The 21,106-nt window shown below is 41.5% G+C and overlaps 1 protein-coding gene across 1 annotated transcript; it reads right to left on the bottom strand.

Annotated features, from left to right (window-relative positions):
* Nucleotides 1-452: 452 nt before the first annotated feature.
* Nucleotides 453-16,685, bottom strand: hnf1ba (HNF1 homeobox Ba). The gene is made up of 10 exons (XM_008289069.1): nucleotides 16,306-16,685; nucleotides 14,259-14,458; nucleotides 13,774-14,041; nucleotides 13,456-13,694; nucleotides 7,420-7,574; nucleotides 6,222-6,348; nucleotides 5,954-6,136; nucleotides 4,677-4,795; nucleotides 4,293-4,337; nucleotides 453-501 (listed from the first exon to the last, which is right to left on the bottom strand). The coding sequence occupies exons 1-10, from the start codon at nucleotides 16,683-16,685 to the stop codon at nucleotides 481-483; spliced, it is 1,737 nt and encodes a 578-aa protein (XP_008287291.1). The 3' UTR covers nucleotides 453-480.
* Between the last annotated feature and the right edge of the window lie 4,421 nt (nucleotides 16,686-21,106).

The raw sequence follows: 21,106 nt of genomic DNA, 5'->3' as shown, positions 1-21,106 counted from the left end.
TCGACCTGAAGTCACAGTTTAAATCGTCCCTGAGCCTTTGTTTCGGGTCCACATGAGCAGGTTTCGGTGCTTGGTTTTTTGTTCCTTTGTAATGTCACAACAGAGGACGACTGTACAGAGTAAAAGGAGGCGTGAAAGACTGAATACTGTTCTCAAAGATTGTGTTAAAATCATACATCCTTGTTGATCATTTGTGTGCCACAGAGGTGGGGTCCGATCCAGGCTCCTCACTTTCAGGTGCAATGAGGTGTTCTTTTTTTTTTTTTCTTTTTCCTCCCCCCCACCCCCTCTCTTCTTCCTCTGTCCCCATTTTCTCATTTCCACTGCCTTTACCCGCCGTCGTCACTCCTCTGTGTTTGTTGACTGACTCATCATCCAGCACGCCGTTGCGAGTTATTAAGAGTTGCCATGGTTACCGCGATGAGAGGGTGGAAAAATGTGCTCGGGTTGCCGGGCACCGAGGAAGTCAGGTGGACGCTCTCACCAAGCTTGAAGAGGACACTGAGGAGGAGAAAGAGGGAAATGTCAGACGTCCTGTGACACACACATAAACATATATATATATATATATATATATATATATATATATATAAGTAAACATACAGTAGAGCTTTATTAGGGACACCTGTGCTATCTAATGTAAATCCAACACTGCTGCCATAAATTCTACTTTTGCAAAGCTTCACATTTTTTTGTTGACATTGTCTGAAAGGGGAAATTATACCTTGTGGTTATTATTGACTCTGTAGCATGCAGTGGTGGTGTAGAGGTTTGCATCGTATTTAAAATGTTCCTAATATTTTCACCCCCTCTCGTATCTTTAATGGGTTAGAAAACTCAAACTTTATACTACTTTAAACTTAGAATATAATAATATAATAAGCAAAACATGTCAGTTTATAAAATATAATCCATTACAAGCAGAATTTGTGAGCACTGTTATCTGCACTGTGGAAAACTACGTGTTAAAGTGCAATCAATTAAGACAAGTTAAGATAATCCTTTATTAATTCCACAGCAGGGAAATTTGCATTGCCACAGCAGCAATGTAGATAGTGCAAAAATGTAGAGATATTAGCAATAAAATAAAAATAAACAAGAAAGATACATGAGTGCTGTTGGTATCGTACAGAGTCTCCTCTTTGGAGAAAAATTAATTTCTCTGAATATGGAATTAGCATCATCTAATCATACTTTAAACTGAGATTTAAGACAAAGCAACTGTTTGCCCACGTGTTTCATGAACCAGGTGTGGAGAAAATGAACGAGCATTTCGACAAGTTTTCATGTACATTAAATATTTAGTCTAGTTTTAATATGCACACACATATAACCAGCTTTATTTACAGTTGTGACCTGTTGATTGCTTTAATTTCTATTTGTATACATTACTCCTGGAAGGATTATAGAGGCTTTATATATATTGTTCTTGAGTAAATCTTTTATTGAGGTGATTCATTATTGGTGTCCTTTTTGCTATGTTAAATATTATCTCCTTAAATTGTGTATTAGGAGCACATTTTTACTGCAGGTTTATCTACATATACTGTATAAACTACAAGTGTGTGTTTTTTGTAAAGAATGCAGCTTGGTCCTTTTAGGTATTCACATCATAGTATTCTACCCATTCAGTGTAAACAATTCTGAGATATATTTATGATTCCTACTTTAAGTTCAGTGGAATGATGTTTTGTAATTTATAGCTTCCTATGTCGTACATGGAGAGTGTTGACTGGTTGCAGCCACTTCCTATTTCAGATAGCTTCTCTTTGGACAAAAACAGCCACTAAGGTGACTTATCTGTAGATTAATTAAGATCTTTGTGTTAAACTTGTGCATTTGAAGCCAAAAATAAATAAATGTAGTTTTGAATTTTAGACATTCGATACCTTAAACTGGTAAGAGCTAATTTTTTTGGTCCCTTTAGGACATTAGTTGTCACCAGCATTGACACATCACAACCTTTTATGGTCGCAAACTTAACAAGTTAGATTCTTTATAAATCCAGTTTTAAGCTTAGTTTTTGGTCTCCACCAGCTGCTGAAGGAAATACTTGGCCTATTTTCTTAAATATTATATTCACCTTCACAGTTACACTAGATGGAGGCAGGAAATGTGGGGGAAAGAGCAGTATTGACATGCAGTCAGGGTCCAGGTTGTGTACTTTGGGCTTTTGGAGCTTATCCTTTCAGATGATCATTTGACACATTGTTACTATAAAAAATGCCAATTATAACAATTAAAGTACATTTTAAAGCTAATATTTATATTCTGGAGTAAAAATATAAACCTGAATAGTCAGACTTCAGTAAAAGATCCGAATACTCCTTCCAGCCCTCCTTCCACCTTCATGTGCCACACCTGACCAAATACATTCCTCATCCCTCTTCTCCTGACGCTGAAAAGACCTGTTTCCATTGAAATGCTCTCCTCTTTTTAGACTGTTTGTGGAATTTATTTTTCCCCTGCCTCTCCAGGGGTGGAGGCAGCTGAACCCGGCGTGACCCTGCGGCCAGCAAACAGCTCCACCTGATAAAGCTGACCTGCAGCAGAGACCTGAGTCATTAGACGGCGGGCTCTGAGCAGAGGTGAGTTTCAAACAGACTCAGGTATAATGGACGGTTCTGGGTAAACAGCGAGTGTTATAAAGCCTGAGCACGCCGGTCGCGTCATTAGAACGAGGCTGCCCCGTCCAAATAAAGTCCTGATAAGAAAATACCTGGGAGAGCTTTCCAGCTAATTGCTCTCTAAATAAAGGGGTTTGTGAAATGCTAAAGGCTGATGTTGTGGCCAGTGGGGAGGTGGAACGCAACTTCATACATTTACTGAAGTACTGTATTTCGGTACAGTTTAGAAATGCTCATGTGTTGCCACTTTTATGTGCTTTCATTTATTTGACAGCAGTTCATTTTCAGTATAGGCTTTTTACAAGAAAACAGAGGATTAATCTATTATTTTCTTAATAATCAGTCATTTTTCTGAAGCAAAATGTCAAAAAAGTGAAAATTCCAGGTTCAAAAATGTAAAAATCCACTGTTGTCCATAAGTTAAATGTCATATTTTGGGATTTTGGAAAAGATAGTTGATGTGGTTAACTATATAGGATACATTAAAAAAAAATAAAATTACATTAATTTAGAACTAAATAATAATCACAGTTTGCTATCATACAGTTTATTGTAAAAATAATAGTAAATTAATTAAAATGAGAAGTTTCTAGATTTTTCAACTGGTGTTTTGTCACAATAAAAACAGTTTTTTGTTTTTGTCTGTACTTTTGAAAGTGTATTTTTATCTCTGTTTTCCTTCTTATTTTGCATTTAAACATCCCAGCGAGAGCGTTTCATGGACAAAGTGAAGATTCTCATGTTTTGATCTACATTTAAAACATGAAAATCCAAATCATTCAAAGATACTTTAATATTAATAAAAGTAAATTTAAGTGATTTTAGGTAACCAGAATGAGTAAGGACAAACTATTATAAGGCAGACGCATCAGCGATAGAAATCCAAATATAAGTGTTTAATCTTTAATCTTATTCAGTTGGTTTTAACATCACTTGTCATTAAATATTTTGCATTGTGGTTTTGGTACCTAAGTAAAGGTTCAGAGTAATTGCACTACTAGGTACGGATTTATTTATTTGAGTTGTTTTATGGGGTTTTAGGCGATACAGAAACACTCAAATTGAGGATTTTGTGTTATTTTACTTCATAATGGTCACACAACGCTCTCGGCTATCACCCCATCGGCCCATGAGTCTGGCAGTAGCAGCTCACGGTGCGAGCACTCTGCCTCAGCGTGGGAAATTGAGCGTGTGAAAGCACCGTGGACAACATTTCAGGCTAGAGCGATCACCGAGAGCAGGGAGAAGTAGGAAAGAGGAAGAGGTATAATTACTAACAAAAAAAAAAAACAACCTCCACCCCCCGTCCAGCCCATGTCATCTGCAGCCTCACTGGAGGAAAAGCAGCAGCGATGGCCGGAGAACTTTGATTAACAAGTCTCATTTCCTGATCGCAGAGGAAAGTGAAGAGATTAATCAAGAGGCGTTCAGGGTGAGGGAGCATGTGATTGATTAGTATAAGAGGAAATAGGAATTCAGAGGAGTGTCCTATCCATACATCCGTCGAGTCGAATAAATCGTTTGAGCATCAGCCCCCAAAAAACAGAGCAAAAAAAGGATCAGCGTGCACGACTACGACTAGAGATTAGATTTGTGTGCGTTTTTTTTTTTTTGGTGATTTCACTCATTTAAGCTGCGTGACTGAACTGATAAAGTTGTATTTACCCAGGAGAGACCCCCGAGTTGCACCATCTTGTTTACCGGAGCGTCCTAATGTGACAGGAATTACACAAGTCAACACAAAATCATAACACGCACACACACACACGCTTCTCCCCGCTACCGATCTACTTCCTGCTTTAAGTGTGTGCTTTGATTGTGCTGTTATTCAGAATAAGGTGAAGGTGTGAGGATGATTTTTTTGTGTGTGTGTGTATCAGTGGGAAATGCTACTGAAACAAGCAGCATTACAGTAAAAAAAAAAAAAAATGCAATAATGTCAAAAATTTGATTTTCATGCAAATAACCCAATTTGTTGGACTAAAATCTGGCAGACAAGAGGTCAGAAGGTGCGTCTAAGATGTGCGGTGATGTTGCTTTGAGACTCACCGTCTTGCTCGAGGACATGGAGCTGAGGGAGCTGATGCTGTTGGCGTCCGTGACCACCATGGCCGAGGGGAAACGTGACGGGTGGGAATATTGCGGGGGCTCTTGTTTGTGAGAGTACACTGCAAAATGGAAAACGACACAGATCAAATAAGAGTTTATTAGCTGACGTAGAGGGCTTCAGAGAAAGCAGCAGAGGGTAAAAAAAATACAATTTATCAAATCAGGAACAACTTCTTCTAAAGATACTGAATAAGAAAAGGCTAATATTGGTCAGTGCAGCTTTCACTTTCACTTTCTACTTTGTATATTAGCAGCCAGTGTGGGAATTCTGCCTCTTAGCTTGACTTATGGAGAAGATAATCCTAATTAAAAGATAACAAAAGGGTAGACATGGTGTTGTTTAAGCTTTTTTTGTTGTTGTTGTTGTTTTTTAACTGATCACATTGCATTTCTACAAAAGTTTACCCTTACCCAGACGTTTTTGGGTCAGTTCCATGTTAGGGGTTTAAAGGAAATACTTTTTTTTTTTTTTTTAAACACAAAGCTCTTTTTTCCTTTGCCTCATCTTTCCCTGTAAAACAGTTGACAATCTTCGCATTTTTGGCCTCTAAAAATTATTCAAATTCAGCAGTTTAAAGGACCCACATTATGGACATTCACATGTTGATCATTTTACTCTTAGGACCTACCAGAGTATGTTTTACAAGTTTTAATGTTGAAAAAAAAACACCCAACTTTTCATACTTTGCATATTATTGCAACACTTTTCACAGTTTCTCTGTCTGAAACGCTGTGTTCTAGCTCCCGTCTCTTTAAGACCACCCTCCTTAAAATCCCAGGAGGCTCTGATTGGTTAAAAGCGAGGCCCTCTTGGTTACTACCGTGATCTCTGCACCCCAAGTAGAAGCAGCTCTAGCAGGGAAAAAATGCGAAAAAGCTGCTTGTTTTTGTTCAAAGGTGTGGTCAAACATGATGACACAGATAAGTAAGTCTGGACTTCAAACAAGGTGTTTCAGGTGGGTAAGGAACAGAGTTTTCTGTGAGAAAGTAACTCCCTTTTGGCGTGGAGCTAAAAAAAAAAAAAAACAACAAAAAACTAACAAGCAAAAGGAAAATAAAAATCTGAAAAAACTCAGGAGGGAAACAAATTTTTTTGAACCTCTTGTGTCAAAAATGTGTCAAGGGAACACAAATGGGCCGTTTTTTGTGTCACCACAAGCCAACAGATTTAACGTACATACTGGAGGCGATCACACAACAGAAGAAGTGTTACTGACTGTGCGAGTGTGTGACAGCAGCCATGAACGGCTGCTGGCTCATGTGGCTCGGAGACTGTTGCATCAGGCTCTGCTGGTGAGGGCTGTGGAGCTGCTGGGAAAACTGCACCGGCTGCAGCGCTGCGAGGCTGCCGGCCACGCTGTTGATCACTGGCACCGTCTGAGACTGCGATGTGTTTAAACCTGGGGAGACACGGCGAGACGTCAGTGTCACGTAACTGTGGACCTAAAGCAAATATCTGGTCGTATGCAGGGACGCTGGACTCACTCTGTGCGATGGCCATGACTCCAGACAGTGGCATGATGAGGTTTTGTGTCTGCTGGTGGCTGTGATGGGAACTGTGGATGTTTGTCAGCGTGCTGACTGGAGGAAGTCCTCCGCCCGAACCTGAAATCTGGGAAATAAAATTACAGTTGTGTTTTATTGCTGAACTATTTGTTTTCAGCCGACTCCAACCCTCGGAGCTATGAGAGCTTGATAAATTCATGTTCAAAGTGAAACAGATGTTGGCTGCTAAACAAACAACAGACATAAATGTTGACTTAGTTCAGATTCTTTTGTACGACACCACTCTTGTGTAACTCCACTCATACCGAGCACACAAGCAAACACTGATAAGGAAAAAAATGCAAAAGAAAAAAGAAAAAAAAAGTTGTCACAGAAAAGGTTTGTGTTGTACATTTATGGTTGTTAGTACTTGCATTTTGCTTTGTGCCAATGATTGTACAGTAACGCTAACGCAGATCCTCCCCCTCAGTGGGGCTGCGTCTATTTGACTAAGGCCAGCTGCCCACAGAGGAGAGCCTCACCAGACTCACATCTGCAGATAAAAAACTGGCTGCTATGACCTGCTGCACACTACATTCATAATGCCGCCCTGAAAGGCAGAAGTGAACTGACGGGGAAGTCAGTTTCGGAGTTTCCAACAGCATTAACTGTTTAACATTGTGCTGCATGCTTAAAGAAAGCAATATTTTGACAGTAGTTTATACATCATATATCAAAAGTGTTCTCGTTGAACAACTCACATGCTGTACATAAGTTTCCTGGTCACTAATCAAATATTGGACTAGGGCAGAGGGGAGAAGGAAAAGCAGGAGAGAAAAAAAAACGGCATCGGGCATAATCAAATGTTGCCGTCATTTCTCTGGCAGAACAAGCAGGGCTCCACCTTCGGCTCCTCTTTGCGAGGCATTTAATCAATAAGAACAGAAGGTTTCTTTGTCAGGTTTATTGGCTGAGCAGTGAACATGCCCGGTGCACTTTGGCGAAGGCTGCCTGCGAGTCCAGCCGTGGCCCTGCCACCGCGGCTCCACCTTCCAAACACATCAGTACAATGTGCTAATTGTTGGCTCTTGCCAGTGGGTTCATGGGAGAGGAGGTTCAGGAACCTGCTTTGTACGTTTATGCTAAAGCTCCGTCTTATCTAATCTGAGGCCACGAGGGCCCAGGTGTGTTCACTCACCATCTTGGTGTCAGGTGACAGCAGACTGTGGCCGTGGTCCAAACCTCCCGGAGACACCTGCTGCAGCACCGACTGGCTGGTGGCCATGGCGTTGCTACTGTGGTGGCTGATGGTGGAGGAGGAGGTGACCTCGCCGGGGCCTTGGCTGTAACGCACTGAGGGGGAAAGAGAGCCAGAGAGGTTAGTCTTACATGCATCGACTCACGGCCGACACATATACATGCAGGTATATAGGGCAGAGAGATAGCGGGGCAGGCTTGGTTCTGTGCTGAGCAGCGTCGCCGTCACTCCTACCAACTCGACTCACCTGCTCTTTGACTCAGACAGGGGAGGACAGAGCAAACAAACACACTGACCCGTCCACCGCTGCTATCTGCCAAAGCTCAGCCAAGGCCATTCGCTGTGTACATGCACTCACAATGGCAGAACTCCCATCAGACCCTCTGATCAGCACACAAACACTACTGATGATGTTCCTAATTACGTCACTGTGAAGGGTCTCTCAGATCCTTACCAACAATGTAAAGTGAAAGAGCAAAAGTCCTGCTTTCAAATTTTAACTGAAGTGAAAGCACAGTGTCATCAGCAAAATATGAAACGTATGAAGAGTAAAAGGTTAAAAATTTTGTACAAAAATGGCCACTTTGACAGATTTTTTTAACTTCATATAAAAATGTAGGTTTGTCCAGGGGTTCCCAATGCAGTAGATAACTAAAAATGATTGTGAGATGATTAATTAGAGAGGGAAGAAGTCACCAAATTTGTACTAGTTTGTTGTTGTTTGTCTCCAATGTTTGCTTGTTATCTAGAACTTGTGCTTGAGTGACTTTCTACCACCACATTTTCACATATTCACAGTAAAGCAATGCAGCTAAAGTTATTGCCGTCACTTAATCCCACGTCTAGACAACTTGTTGTGTCTCACCGGAGGCCCAAAGGAATGCTTCACCCCCTCCACATACACACAACTGACAATCAAATGCCTGTTTGCTGATGCAGGCCCCCTCTGATATCACCAGAGTAAACATTACACAATTACAAGCAATGTCAAACACATTCTTATCCTGTGGTCTCAGCCTCGCTCGGACACAGACCGCGTCCCTCCCGCAGTGACAGTGTAGAGACAGACTCTGTTTGCGCTCAGATCTCCCATCTTCCCTCCGTCCCTGACCCGGGTGTGACAGCCTGAACGCTCAGCCCAAGTCGCTCTGACATGAGAGGAAGTATTGATATACAGCCGTGTTGAGATAAAAGAGGGAGAGGCGCTGACACTGAAGGTGACAAATGAGGAGACGGAGGGGGGAGACTCCGAGTTCTTGATGCTGCTGGAAACTGGAGTAGAATCTAAATGAAAAGTTTGCTTCAGGCATCATTGGAAAAATCCAGCAAAACCATCATCATAGTAGTCTTGAATAAGAGGCTGCATATTAAAAGCAAGTTTGACATTTTGAGAAGTTGCTGTTACGTTGTTAACCTGGCTCTGTTCAAAATGACCTCAATTAGGCCTCTGGCATCTCTAGACCTGGCTAATTAATTTGCTCTTGTGCAGTTTAGACAAATACCCTGTCAGAGGGTGAACTTCAGAGGTGCTGGTAGGTGGATTTCACACAGTCTGTAAACTATAAGCTGTTTGTCTTTACGTTCTTGCTTCCGATTTAACCCTCTGAACCCCAAAACCTGCAGAGGCGTTGAAAACAGAAGCTATCTTTAAACAAAAATCACCAAAATGACACCATTTATCAGAGCGACAAACTGTACAAACAGGGAAAAACATCATATTTTCAACTTTCCGACAGTCTTCCAACTAATTCTGTATGATGTGTGATGAGCTAAATCTGACCTTAAAATTGTGATATTTAATCAAAATCACTTTCTTTATTTGAAATATTTCATTCAAAATGTAGGTTTTAAAAAAAATATTCATTTGCGGTAACTGAATTCTGCATAACTGTGAAGTCTTTCGTGACTCAGTCGTGACAAACGGTCACATTACAAAAAAATCAGGGACTTTTTAGTTGAACTGCAGGCTGTGTACAAATACTGAAACAAAAATAAAAATCTATGTGATAAAATGTCTATAGTATGGAGCATCACCACGGATTTTTCTGGTTTTGTAAACACCTGTGGTCACTTGAAAAAAAATGTTGGACATGCTAATAAGATAAATATTCAAAGAAATTAGAGTTTTTCTCTTTTTCTTTTCTTGTCTTTTTTTTCTGATTCTGATGGCATTATAACTTTGTTGTTTGCACAGAAGGCACATAAGAGTTCCCTCTTCTTCTAGTCACAGTTGTGCTGTTTCCATAGAGATGCAGGACCTTTTATTGCAGTGAAAAATGAGCTCTCAGTGAGCAGAAGTGTAACAGGAGCAAAGAAAAAGTACTCGCTCAGTGTTGGGAGGGTTAATAGAGGAAATAAAAGTGGTATCAATCCTTTCATTTAACTATCAGCGAGAGGGCAAACATATTTGAAGCAAACGTATTTCTGATAATGCTGAGCTATTGCTTTGAATACGGATACTTAAACTGCAGATAGTGCAAAGTCACAGCGCCATATTTCTTCCTCTAAAGTACCTGTCCTCCATTTTGTACAGCCAACAGACTTCATATTGTCTCCTGCAACATACTATCAACCCCACAACACCCCGCCATGCCTTGTAAACACTGCCGCAGAACAATAAAGCACTCCATTGGACTCATGACCCCCATTGCCACACAATAGAAGAGGACTCATAAAAAGTCAGTTATCTCGGAGCTGGGCAACCTCTTAAAGTGTCGGAGGGAGAAAAGGATGCTATTCAGGCCAGTTTTGTTTCTTCGGGCTCGGCAGTAATTCTAGCTCCAGGGAACCTCAGGAGGGCTTCTACGAGTAAAAACCAGAGACAGGTTTCTAGAAAGCTACGTCTATTTTTTCCAATCTTGTCTGGAAGCTTATGTAAAAGCAGAATTTAGTTTTGGAACAATGGCACAATCTCTTATTGAGAGCAGGGGGAGGGCGAGAACTTCAGAAGGGGAGTGGCAGCAAGGATCTTCAGCTGGTTTAAAAGGCTCGAGCTCCCTGTGTGACCCATGTAATATCAAAGCCTGCCTCCCCAACCCCAGGCAGTGCTCATTGTAGTGGCGCTGCATAAGACAGACCTCCTGGGTCTCTGCAGGACGTATCCAGCCTCCTCTTTGTGGCTCTCTGGGAGACAGAGCAGTGGAAAGTGCAGAGTTAGGCCGTCGTCACGCCAGCCTGAGGTGACAGAAAGCAACTCAGCCCACGGATTGCCCCCCACGTTTAGTGCTGTGTCCGATCGGGAACTTCTGACTCTGCTGGTTTGGTAACATGCAGAACAGCACAGCTCAGCACTGCTTCAGTTTTATGGTGGCTTCAGCTGCCAAATAGTATCAAACAGGAACTTAAATTACTCAACTACAAGCAAAAGTTCTGCTTTCAAAATCCTGCTTATGTATAAACAGAAAAGTTTCAATAATAAAAAGTAAATTAAAAGTACTTTTCATGCTGAAAAACACCCCTGTCACTGCTTTATTATCATATTTTACATGATGAGATTATTGCTGATGTTAATTATATACAGTTGTGTTGTTTAGTCCTGCAGTTCTCCAACCTAGGATTTGCGGCCCTCCAAAGGGTCACAAGATGAATCTAAGGGGTCGGGAAATTTTTTAGAGAGAAAGAAATAAAACACGAATTTAAGATTCAATGTTGTGGCCTCAAAAATCTGTGTTGCACTTTGGCCATGTGAGAAGTTCACAAAGTAACTGCCTCCAGGAATGTGTCAAGAGGTTCTGACTGCCCCCGATTGTTTTATACAGTGAGAGACAAACCAGAAAGATTTAATGTTTAACTGTGTCTTGTATTCTATAAGACGGTCATCCGTGCTTGTGTAAAAATTTCATTTTGCCAAAAAAAAAAAAGAAAAGAAAAAAGACATGATATTTAAACTTTTGTCTCATCTTTGCTTTTCTAACCAGCAATAATTGGATATTTTTCTCAATTATGGGCTTAAATAAAACCATCTGAGAAGCATGGGTTATATCATAATGAAATGTTTTGCATTACTAAAAACCTCCATTAACTAAAGCTCTTAGATAAACGCAACAAAGTTAAACATAACGACCTGACATAGCAAAATAGATCCATAAAGTGCCATAAATTGGAAATACTCAAAGTAAAATTCCTCAATCATGCACTGAAATATTCATGTAAATATACTTTGTTGCTTTCCACAGCTGAAAAGTAAACAAAAAAACAAATAAACGCTCTGCATAATTTAGAAATCCAAAGAAGCCTCTGAACAGCATGGATTTGATGAGCTCAGTAAACTCAATCAGCGGATGAACAGTAGATAAATTTTATACAGGAAAACACTGCTAACAAAATATTTAATCTGCCTATGAGATCAGTTTACCGCCCGAAAGTTTAAAAGGAAAAAAAAAGGTCTCCAGCAGAGCTACATGTCACACTGTTTGACTGTCTATCCAGTTGTGACCGACTGATCAACGAAGCAAAACAGAATCAATAAAAACTCCCCGAGTGAGAGGAGTTTCTTTGAAATGACCCTGCAGTGACCTCCCTCGTATGACTAAAGGTGCGGCGGCGGTTTAAGGAGAGAGAGGAGGAGGAGGTGGAGGGGGTTACTAGCTTTCTCTATAGGCGAAGAAGGGGTCATCAGTCCTGTCTGGCCAGAAAAGAGCCAATACCCCAGTGGACAGCTCCTGCTGCTCCAAGTCTGCGCCCAGCCTCAGCAACTATACGTATGCCCATAAAGGTGAGGGGAGGAGGGAGAGGGGAGCTTTAAAACCAGTCCTCCTTCAGACCCAGCAGAGATAAATGAACCTAGGTTACAGTCACTGCAGTCTTCTAATACACCGCAGACAATGGGGCCCCCTGCTGAGGCAGAGTATAGAGAGTAGAAGTCAGAGGAGCCCCTTATCAAAGGCCTGGGAGATGTAGTAGCAAAGGATTTTAATTGTCCATTAAGCATGCATAATACAGGCCGTGCCCTAGCAACGCAATGAGACGGCCTGCTGGGATATTATTGTCAGGTCAGGGGCTGACACTGAAAAACAGCTGATGCTGTCGGCAGGATGCCAGCAGGACACCTTGTAAGCAGCCAGCTGAGGGTTTCTGAAGAAGCAAAGTGCTTTCCACCGACTCTTCCCTTCTGCCGCCGCAACCTTATTCCTGACCCCTCTGCAACCTGAGGTCAGCGCCTGGTCAGGTGTTCTGGGCAACAACAACAACACACACACACACACACACGCACACACAAAACTAAAGCAAATAGACAATCCACAAGCGGGACCAGTTTATCCAAAGGTAAAAGAGCAAGCCAAGGTAAACAGTTTGTTTTCCCTTCAAAGCCGCGGCCTCGTGTTCGAACACGAGAGGACAACAATGGGCCCCGAGCGAAGTCTCTCAAATCACAGTTTTATGGAGGGTGAGTGATGCTCTGCGAGGCCTATCGGCTCTGTTGTGATGCCGTACACACCAGGTAGACTCGGTCAATACTAATTACGCCGAACGCAAACATCAGGTGGAGGTGAAACGGTCAGAGCAACAATCGCGCGGCGGCGTCTCCTTGTTTTGGCAACTCTCATTAGCAACCTGCGACGGGGAGGAGGAAATGTGGAAACGACGGCGTTACGCGGAGGCGATCTGGATGTTGGTTGCCTCCCTCAACCCCACCTCCCTTCCTGACCCTGGCCTGACCCTGGCCTGTCACAGGATTGCTGCCCTTTGTGTCATGCCTCTCCATGCTGACTTTGGAGTGGAGATTGCAGGTACAATGTGGATTGTTCTCAGTGTGTTTTCAAAGATCAGAATAACAATGGCATTTGCTCAGCTCACTCACTCACGCTCATTGATCACTTGTCCTCTCTTTTTCCTGGCTCTCTGATCACATCAACTCTGCCTCTACCCCTTTTCTGACAGCAGTTTCACTCCAAACAAAACTAATCCGACTCTCTAATATCGGAGCGTCTTCAATTTCTCCCCCCGGACTGGTAGCTTCTGCATGCAAAGGAGCACCACCTGGCATCTTACTGGGAGGCGAAGCGCTGGTCTGGGGGTGATGCGGCGAGCTGTGAGACAGCAGCGGGTTGATGCCGTGGGTCGGCGCAGTGATGGCGTCCATGGCCAGCTTCTGCCTGAAGGCTTCCTCTTTGCGGCGGTTGGCGAACCAGTTATAGACTCGCACCTCGGTGACCAGGTTGGAGCCGAGGCCCTGAGCTTTGGAGGGGGAGACGCCTCTCTGCAGACACTCGGCCCTGCAGAAGACAAGATAAAGGGTTTAGCATTGTTTTGGTTGACATTTCCGCAGCAGGGAGGCAGGTGAGGTTCATCTACCTGTTGCACTCCTCCACCAGAGCCTCCCTCTCCTCCTTGCTGGGGTTCTTCTGCCTCTCATAGGCCTGGTACAGGATCTGCTGGGACGCCGGCCCCCATTTGAAGCGGTTGCGTCTCATTTTCTTGCAGGACGGTTCGCTGCTGGCCTCCTCGCCGGGCTGACCCATGCCCTGACCGGACGGGTTGAACTCTGGGAAGAAAAAGGCCGGATCCTGATTGCCTTTATCTGTCATACTGATGGCAGGACCGTGCGCTGCCTGGTTGAACTCTGCAAAATATGAAGGGGCACGTTCAATAAAGCTGACTTCACACTCGGTTTGTGTTTTACTTTTAGTGCATCATGACAAACTTGCAGCTACATCATCCACCCCGATGAGGAAACTTGATATCCCTACAGCTCTGAAACCCAAATAAAGCAACGTGCCGCTGCCAACTACACATTACAGGCCGGAGCCAAGCTGTGAGAAACTCAAATATTAACTTACGTCGGAGAATTTCCCGCTGTTTCCTGACATACCAGGTGTAGAGGGCCGCTCGCTTCTGCGTTTTCATGGGCGTGCCTTTGTTGAGGTGCTGGGAAAGGTGAGACTGGTTCAGCCCCGTGATGTCCACCACCTCCCGTTGGGGGATGTTGTGCTGCTGCATGTAACCTTTGATCATGCGGGCAGCACGCCACGGATCCTCGCTGGGTTCAGATAAAGCACAGGAGCAGAAAACATTTCAACACTGACCTAGCTGCAGCTTTCAGAAGGAAGTAGCAAACAGAAAAATCTCCCTCACTTACATTTTATGGCTGAAATAAAGTGTTCTGGGCAAAGTCGTGCTGGTAAATCAGCATAAGTACATGAAGAAATGCTTCATGTGGGAAGAAAGTGTTTCACACATCATATTTAAAGTTGTCTTTTTTAGTACAACATGTATAAATCATCAAACACACTTGCTCATGGTGTCTCTTCTGTTGAGTTTCCCTGTTTTTCAACAGTTTAAAGGGTTTGTAACGATAATGAGTCCCCTCACAGACAGCCCCGTTTATCATTGCAGCCCATTCAATAGGCCGTAAATATTTTCAAAGGTTAGTTCAAGTGGATTCAGGGAGGTTGAGAAACTTGGACTTAGTATTTGGGAGCACATTTCAGGGCGGAAAAAGCTAGATTAGGTTTGCGTGAAAGAAAAAAAAGCTTTAAAAAGTGAAACAAATCTTCACATAATCTGACAAAAACTTTAAACCAGACTGAGAACATCTGATGAAACTCATATTTAACAACAACAACAAAAAACTCTTAAACTTGACATGGGATAAAATGCAAAACTGTGCTTATAAAACAACATATTTCATAACGTTTAAATCAATTTAGAAAAAATTTTAAGCAGTTTTTTTTAAAACAAAGCTCTGACTTTTTCTTTTTAGCTGATATTTAAAATGAATTAAGCTGTAATTTTTTAAATATATATTAATGCAAAGAAAATAAAAGCTCCGTTAAAAGATGGATCGTTTTACTTACATTTAAACAGAGTTTGACATGTTTTGCATTAAACGCGTTCTTACCTGCATAACCATCCCTTACAGCAGCAGCAGTACGAGACTGTACAATAAAATCTATTCGGAGGCTTAAACAAAAAAAAAAAGAAAAAGGAGCCTGAGAGCTTCGCAGATACACGGACACCAGTAATTAGAGCAAATCTACACACGTCTGTTTGTTTTGGAGAATGTGGAGGCCTGCGTGTAAGTCTGTGGGTTAAGTGGGAGATGTTAGTTTATAACTTTTGACAATGAATAACCAGATCTCCATTCACTCTAATCACACGCCACTGTGTATCTTTCAGTTGATGATTTATAGAATAAAATTAATAATAACTTAACTACACGTGGGTTCGTTTTGATATTGTCCCGGTGCTGTTAGCAGATGATAGAGCCTCAAATATTAGCTTAAACAGGACGAGTGGTTTGATTGGAGGTAATTAGAAATAAATGGGTTGGGGATGAGATTTTTTTTTTCCGTGATGGCTTCACTGGCACAAAAGGAAAAATATATAATTTATGGTATTAATTTAAATATATAATAATAATAATAATAATAATAATAATAATAATAATAATAATAATAGGTCCCTGGCTGAGCTTGCTCGGCTCCTTTCTCCTCATGTTGCCCCCATGTTGCCGGCTTTTTATCGTTGAGAGGTGGAGTATAGTTAATAATAAATAGATCTAAGTTCAGCTGATATTTTGCAAAGGTAAAGAAATAATAATCATTGTGGATAATTAGTAACCAGAATGTTAAAACCAAACCGTGGCGGGTTATTTTAAAATTGTAAACAAACAGAGGAACATGTTTTTCTCATTTCTAAGTTCATTTTCTACGTTTCAAAAGGCCCAAACCTGACATTTACGCACAGGCAGGACGCGCTATAGTGACCAAAATAACGCACACACGAACGTTTATTTTCACTTTCTTCTTTTAGCTTCGGTTTGGTGCAATTTTTAATACTTTTTAAAAACTTTTTAAAGTGGATAAATGTGTGAGGAGAACTTACGCCAACATGCGCTCCACCTCCGCCCTCTGCTCCGCGGCCTCCTCCGTGTTCAGTGACTGGAGCTCCTTCAGGATCGGCGGCGTGTCGTAGTCGTCCCCGTCCTCGGAGCCCTCGTCCCCGGACAGCTTGGCCTTGCTGTGGCCGTTGGTGAGCGTGTGGAAAACGGGCTTGGAGTCCACGTCCGCCCCGTTCATTTTGCCGCTCTGAGGCGGAGCGGGCGACAGCGGCAGATTTTCCAGTTTTACTCCAAAGCCCGGCGGGCTGGGGTCCATATCATCCAGGGCCTGGATCAGCACGTCTTTGGTGACTCCTGAGTCCAGCAGGGCGCTGAGCAGCTCCTGCTGCAAGGATGTCAGCTTCGATACCATTTTCGAGAACATTAAAAACACAACATAGGCCTGCTGTGCGCCCACTGGAGCGCAGGGGAGGAAAAAAAAGAAAAAAGAAAAGAGGGAGAGGACAGAAAGGGGGGATGAATGTGATAAGTGAGAATAAAGTTCCTTTCTTGGTCTCCGGTGCAGAGCTGTGAGGAGTTTACTGCTGCTGACACCTGCTCCGAGAAGCTGCTTCACTTCCCTGTTGGAGGGGAGGATGGAGCTGCTTTGCCATGATGCTTTCTGAGCGCAGGGGAATATAAAACATGGTAATGAGTGGGCCGGCTGATGGAGCCTTATGTAAATCCGCAGAATAAGGCCCTCTCTGGGCCGAGGTGGACGTGTTTACACTGCTGCACTGCTGCTTTTATTGGCTCCCCTTATCAGCAAAACTTTCATGGACTTTGGACCCTGTTGTATATGCCATAAAGACTTTTAAGAAAGGCGAGCTGCACATATTCACATCGCTGGATCAGTGGTTTTATTCCATAAAAGCTCTGACACGAGGCCAGCGTTGGGCCTTGTGGAGGCACCTCTGACAGACAGGACTTTATTCGTGCGTCTGCTGATGTTTAGCAGACGTTTAACAATAGTAGGTGTTAATGTTGTTAATGGGGTGTTAATGCCCTCATTGATTCTGCTGTTTGTTTCCTTGAATAAAGCCTGATAATCTCATTAGAATCGTGAAAGTATTCTCACATTATGAGGCCATTTGTATAACTTAAATGTTTCTATATTTGTATGCTGGAGTGAGAAAAAAAATTGATGCGTAAAAATAACCTCAATCAGGCTTCTGCTTCAAAACTGTTTTTTTTCACTTTTTTCTCTGGGAAAGAAAGCTGTGATCCAACTGGTATGTAATAGTATAAATATAAACCTTGAAAATGTGGTTAAAAGATCTCTTTTTTAACAGCCTCACTTCTCTTATCTGCGCCACAATATAAACTATCTCGTAAAAAGTTTTATTTTACGCACAATCCTCACTTCACTTAAAGGAACCCTTAATCGTTAATGATGAAGATTGAGGTTATTGGGGTTACAGTTAAGTTATATTTTCGGCTTTACATCTAAATTTTCTTTACCTCAAATCATTTTTAAAAACTGAATTTACCTGTTTTTTTATGTGAAGGATGAAGCAGGTGCAGCACGATGTGGAAAGAGTCCAGTCTGATTTAGGAGTTCAAGCAAACCTCGCAGGAAACATCCTTTAAACTTTATAAAACAGCATCATAATGCAACATTCGTGGATCTCAACAGATAGGAAACTTATAAATAAATAAAATCAATGCTGTGTTCGACAAAGGAGCAGAAAGCACATCACAATGTGTGGGAATAAATCCTAAAAAAGCACTTTAAAAGGTGTGAAACTGAGTTTTCCCTGTTGATGATTCATACAAGTCTAGTTTTCACTTCTTCACAGCTGGTTTAATATTTATCTGTGGTTGTTAAATGTTAGAGAAAAGATCCTTTAACTGTAAATCTTCAAAAACTGCCTCGTTCTTGAAGCTGATCAAGACTTTTCAGTAAAACACTTTAAATAATAAAGTTTGGGATCAACAAAATAAATCAATAAATTAGTAAAGCAACATTTTGCATCCAGTTTGGACAACTTCTAATGAAGTTATGTTCAACCAACAAACTAAAATGAGTTACAGGAATAAACTTTTTTTCTACAAAGTGTTTTTTCATTATGAGTTCTAACTGTTCTAAATAAACAAGGCAACTTGAAATCCAGAATTCAAGGTGAAGAAAATTTAAGTTATCGAGTCAATTTAATTAGATTATCTCTGCATGAATTGTGTTTAAAATCAACTCATGCAAAAAAAAAAATGAATTAAAATAATTCACAGTATTAGGTAGATGTAATTGTCAATATACTGAGAAGAGGTTTCTTGAATTACTTTTACAGTATAAACCCATCAGCTGCATGATTTCATTTTCTGATGTGACTTTTTGTAGTAAAGGATACTGAAAAATAAAATAAAACTAAACTAAACATGCGGCCAGATTCAGACACAGTAGAGCCAAAGAAAAAACACTATTGATAAACGTTAATATAGAGACTGTACATCACTGCTGTGGAAACAGGTGAGCCCACAGTGTATCAGTGTATCTGGCTCTGAGTGTCACAAGAGATGAAAATTAAATAAACAACTGTATTAAACAAAGTTTTCTATAATTACAATGCAGCAACTTTATGAGTGACACTAAAGCCAGAGAAAGAAACAATGTTTGAATATACAAGTGATCACAGTTTGACTACATGTGAGTGAATTCTAACTTCCAGTCTGCAGCAATGACTGTACTGGTATCTGGAATGAAAAATGTCTTTACTGGCTTTAAGTTAAGAAATAATTCCAGTGTGTTTTAAAATATATAAATGCAGCAAGACAAGTGGTGAAACTAAGAAGGACAGCAGGGCAAAAAGAAGGTCAAAAAAATCAAAAATATTCAAAATGTTTTGAAAGATAGCACTTTTAAGAAGCTTGAAAAAAGAGCATTTTTGCCATTTTTTCTTTAAAATCCATCCATCCATCCATTATCTATACACCACTTAATCCTCAGTAGGGTCACGGCTGCTTTAAAATCTGTCAGGTATTTTTCTCTTCACTGACAAATCCACTAATGAATCGGTCTTTTCAGCAATACCAGCTGAATGTTAGAGCCTGAAAACTGATCTGGAATCAGATGTTCCTGTTGATATTTTTCAGCCAACAGTCTCTACTGTGAGCTCAGGAACAGAAAATGAAGGACAAGTCAGCATGTGTAATTCTTCTTTTTAAAATGAGTATTCAATGAGAAAATGATGCCATTTCTGAGAAAAAGAGAGACGTGCTAAGTTATTCCTCATATTACATGTTAAATATTGTCTTTAAAATGAAATCAACCCACATACAGGTACACGACCGCTGCTGTGAACGTAAACACAGAAGCTGCTCGGTGAAAACGAAGCTTTACAACAAGATATTTAGCCAATTATTGGTCAGACACAATCTTTCAGTGTAGTATCAATGTGGTTGATCATTAGTAATATGCAGGATTGCCCTGAACTTATTAGCACCAGCGCTATTACCACGCACTGAGATTTTCTAACATGTGTTTAGCCGTGCAGAAAAACCACACGGAAGATCTCGATGCAACTTGCAGGAGATTATAAGAACAAAACACCTAAATGTTAGAATACAGGAGGAGATGAAAGCACCATAAAGTTCAACAAGGTCATTAAAAGCTCCCTGCTGAGTCACAGTTCAGGCCTGGACAGGAATGTTAACTGTTTTATGGCGGTGAGGTTTCATTAATGGAACTTTTTTTTTGTTTAGATCTAAAAGTGTGCGGCTGCTCCGGGTGTCATTACACACATTAATCTGCTCGCTTATCTGCTGCTACTATTGTTGTATAAAGTTTCCCTGAGATGCGCTCATGAGCTGCCCTTCGCTCTGCTGTTTAAAGTGCCAGCCGCCGTGTTATGTGAGTAAAGTTAATAACCAGATAAATTACTGGCTGTCTGCAGCTCTGTCATCGCAGGTGACAAGTTAATGACTCAGGTGTTGGTTTTTAGGGCCCGAAGAAACTGATTGATTTGGTTAAAAGTGGAATAAATGGACCATTTGTCGTCTGACGCTGAACATTTTCACACAATCGCAGGGGAACACAGTGTAAAGTTACACAGAAGCTGCAGACATGTCGGGTTAAACATAAATGAGAGAGAAAATGATGTAACATACACGTAAAACACAATTTAAAGTGGTACAAACTGGGACCAACATACCGACGCGGTCTTGATTTAACTGAAAATCTATACAACGAAGTTCAAATATGTCACATCGGAGCACGTGTTGTGACATTCAGCGCACGCACACGCTCTCACACGCGCTCACTAAAACTGTGTGCGTCCATTTTTTCTGGCACTTTCACATGTCTCCATTTCAAATCTGTCAACCATTAACGACAAATAATAACAAGCAGCAGAAACAGTTTATCCAGTACACAGACCATCACACCTGTTGTGAAAGCGGCCTGTGCACTGGAGCGAGCAGGAACACGAGCTGCCCGACGTGGCTTCATCCTGACTGATGACACACAGGTTGAGCAACAAGGGACGTGAAGAGCGTTCGTCCGTCTCCACAGACTACACCTGTCTGTGCTCACCTGCAGTCACAGCATGCAAAGAAACCACCGGGAAAAGGTGCTAAATATCCTAGTTCTGTTTTATCGTCAGCAAATCTCACGAAAACCAACAATTTTCAAAACATTTTTTCTGCTGCTGAGGCCTTAGAGAGGTCAGATGGTGCCTGAAAACTACTAAAAACACACCAATGAGCCACAGAGTACTGTCTCAAGAAAATGTAGTGTTTACTCTTGCATTATAATGGACGGATTATGAGACAACAGGCTGCTGAGCACAAACTAGCAAACAGGAAATGTTC

The sequence above is a fragment of the Stegastes partitus genome, unplaced genomic scaffold (assembly GCF_000690725.1).
Source record: "Stegastes partitus isolate 25-593 unplaced genomic scaffold, Stegastes_partitus-1.0.2 Scaffold591, whole genome shotgun sequence".
Lineage (NCBI taxonomy): Eukaryota > Metazoa > Chordata > Actinopteri > Pomacentridae > Stegastes > Stegastes partitus.
Note: the sequence above shows the minus strand (reverse complement) of the source record. Positions and strands in the feature narration are given on the sequence as shown.

Bases quoted from the DNA above. Each gene is read 5' to 3' on its own strand.
- hnf1ba (XM_008289069.1), bottom strand. From the start codon at position 16,685: ATGTTCTCGAAAATGGTATCGAAGCTGACATCCTTGCAGCAGGAGCTG. The intron at 14,459-16,305 runs GTAAGTTCTCCT...ATCTGAACCCAG, and splicing joins GAGGTGGAGCGCATGTTGGC to CGAGGATCCGTGGCGTGCTG. The intron at 14,042-14,258 runs GTAAGTTAATAT...CATATTTTGCAG, and splicing joins ACAGCGGGAAATTCTCCGAC to AGTTCAACCAGGCAGCGCAC.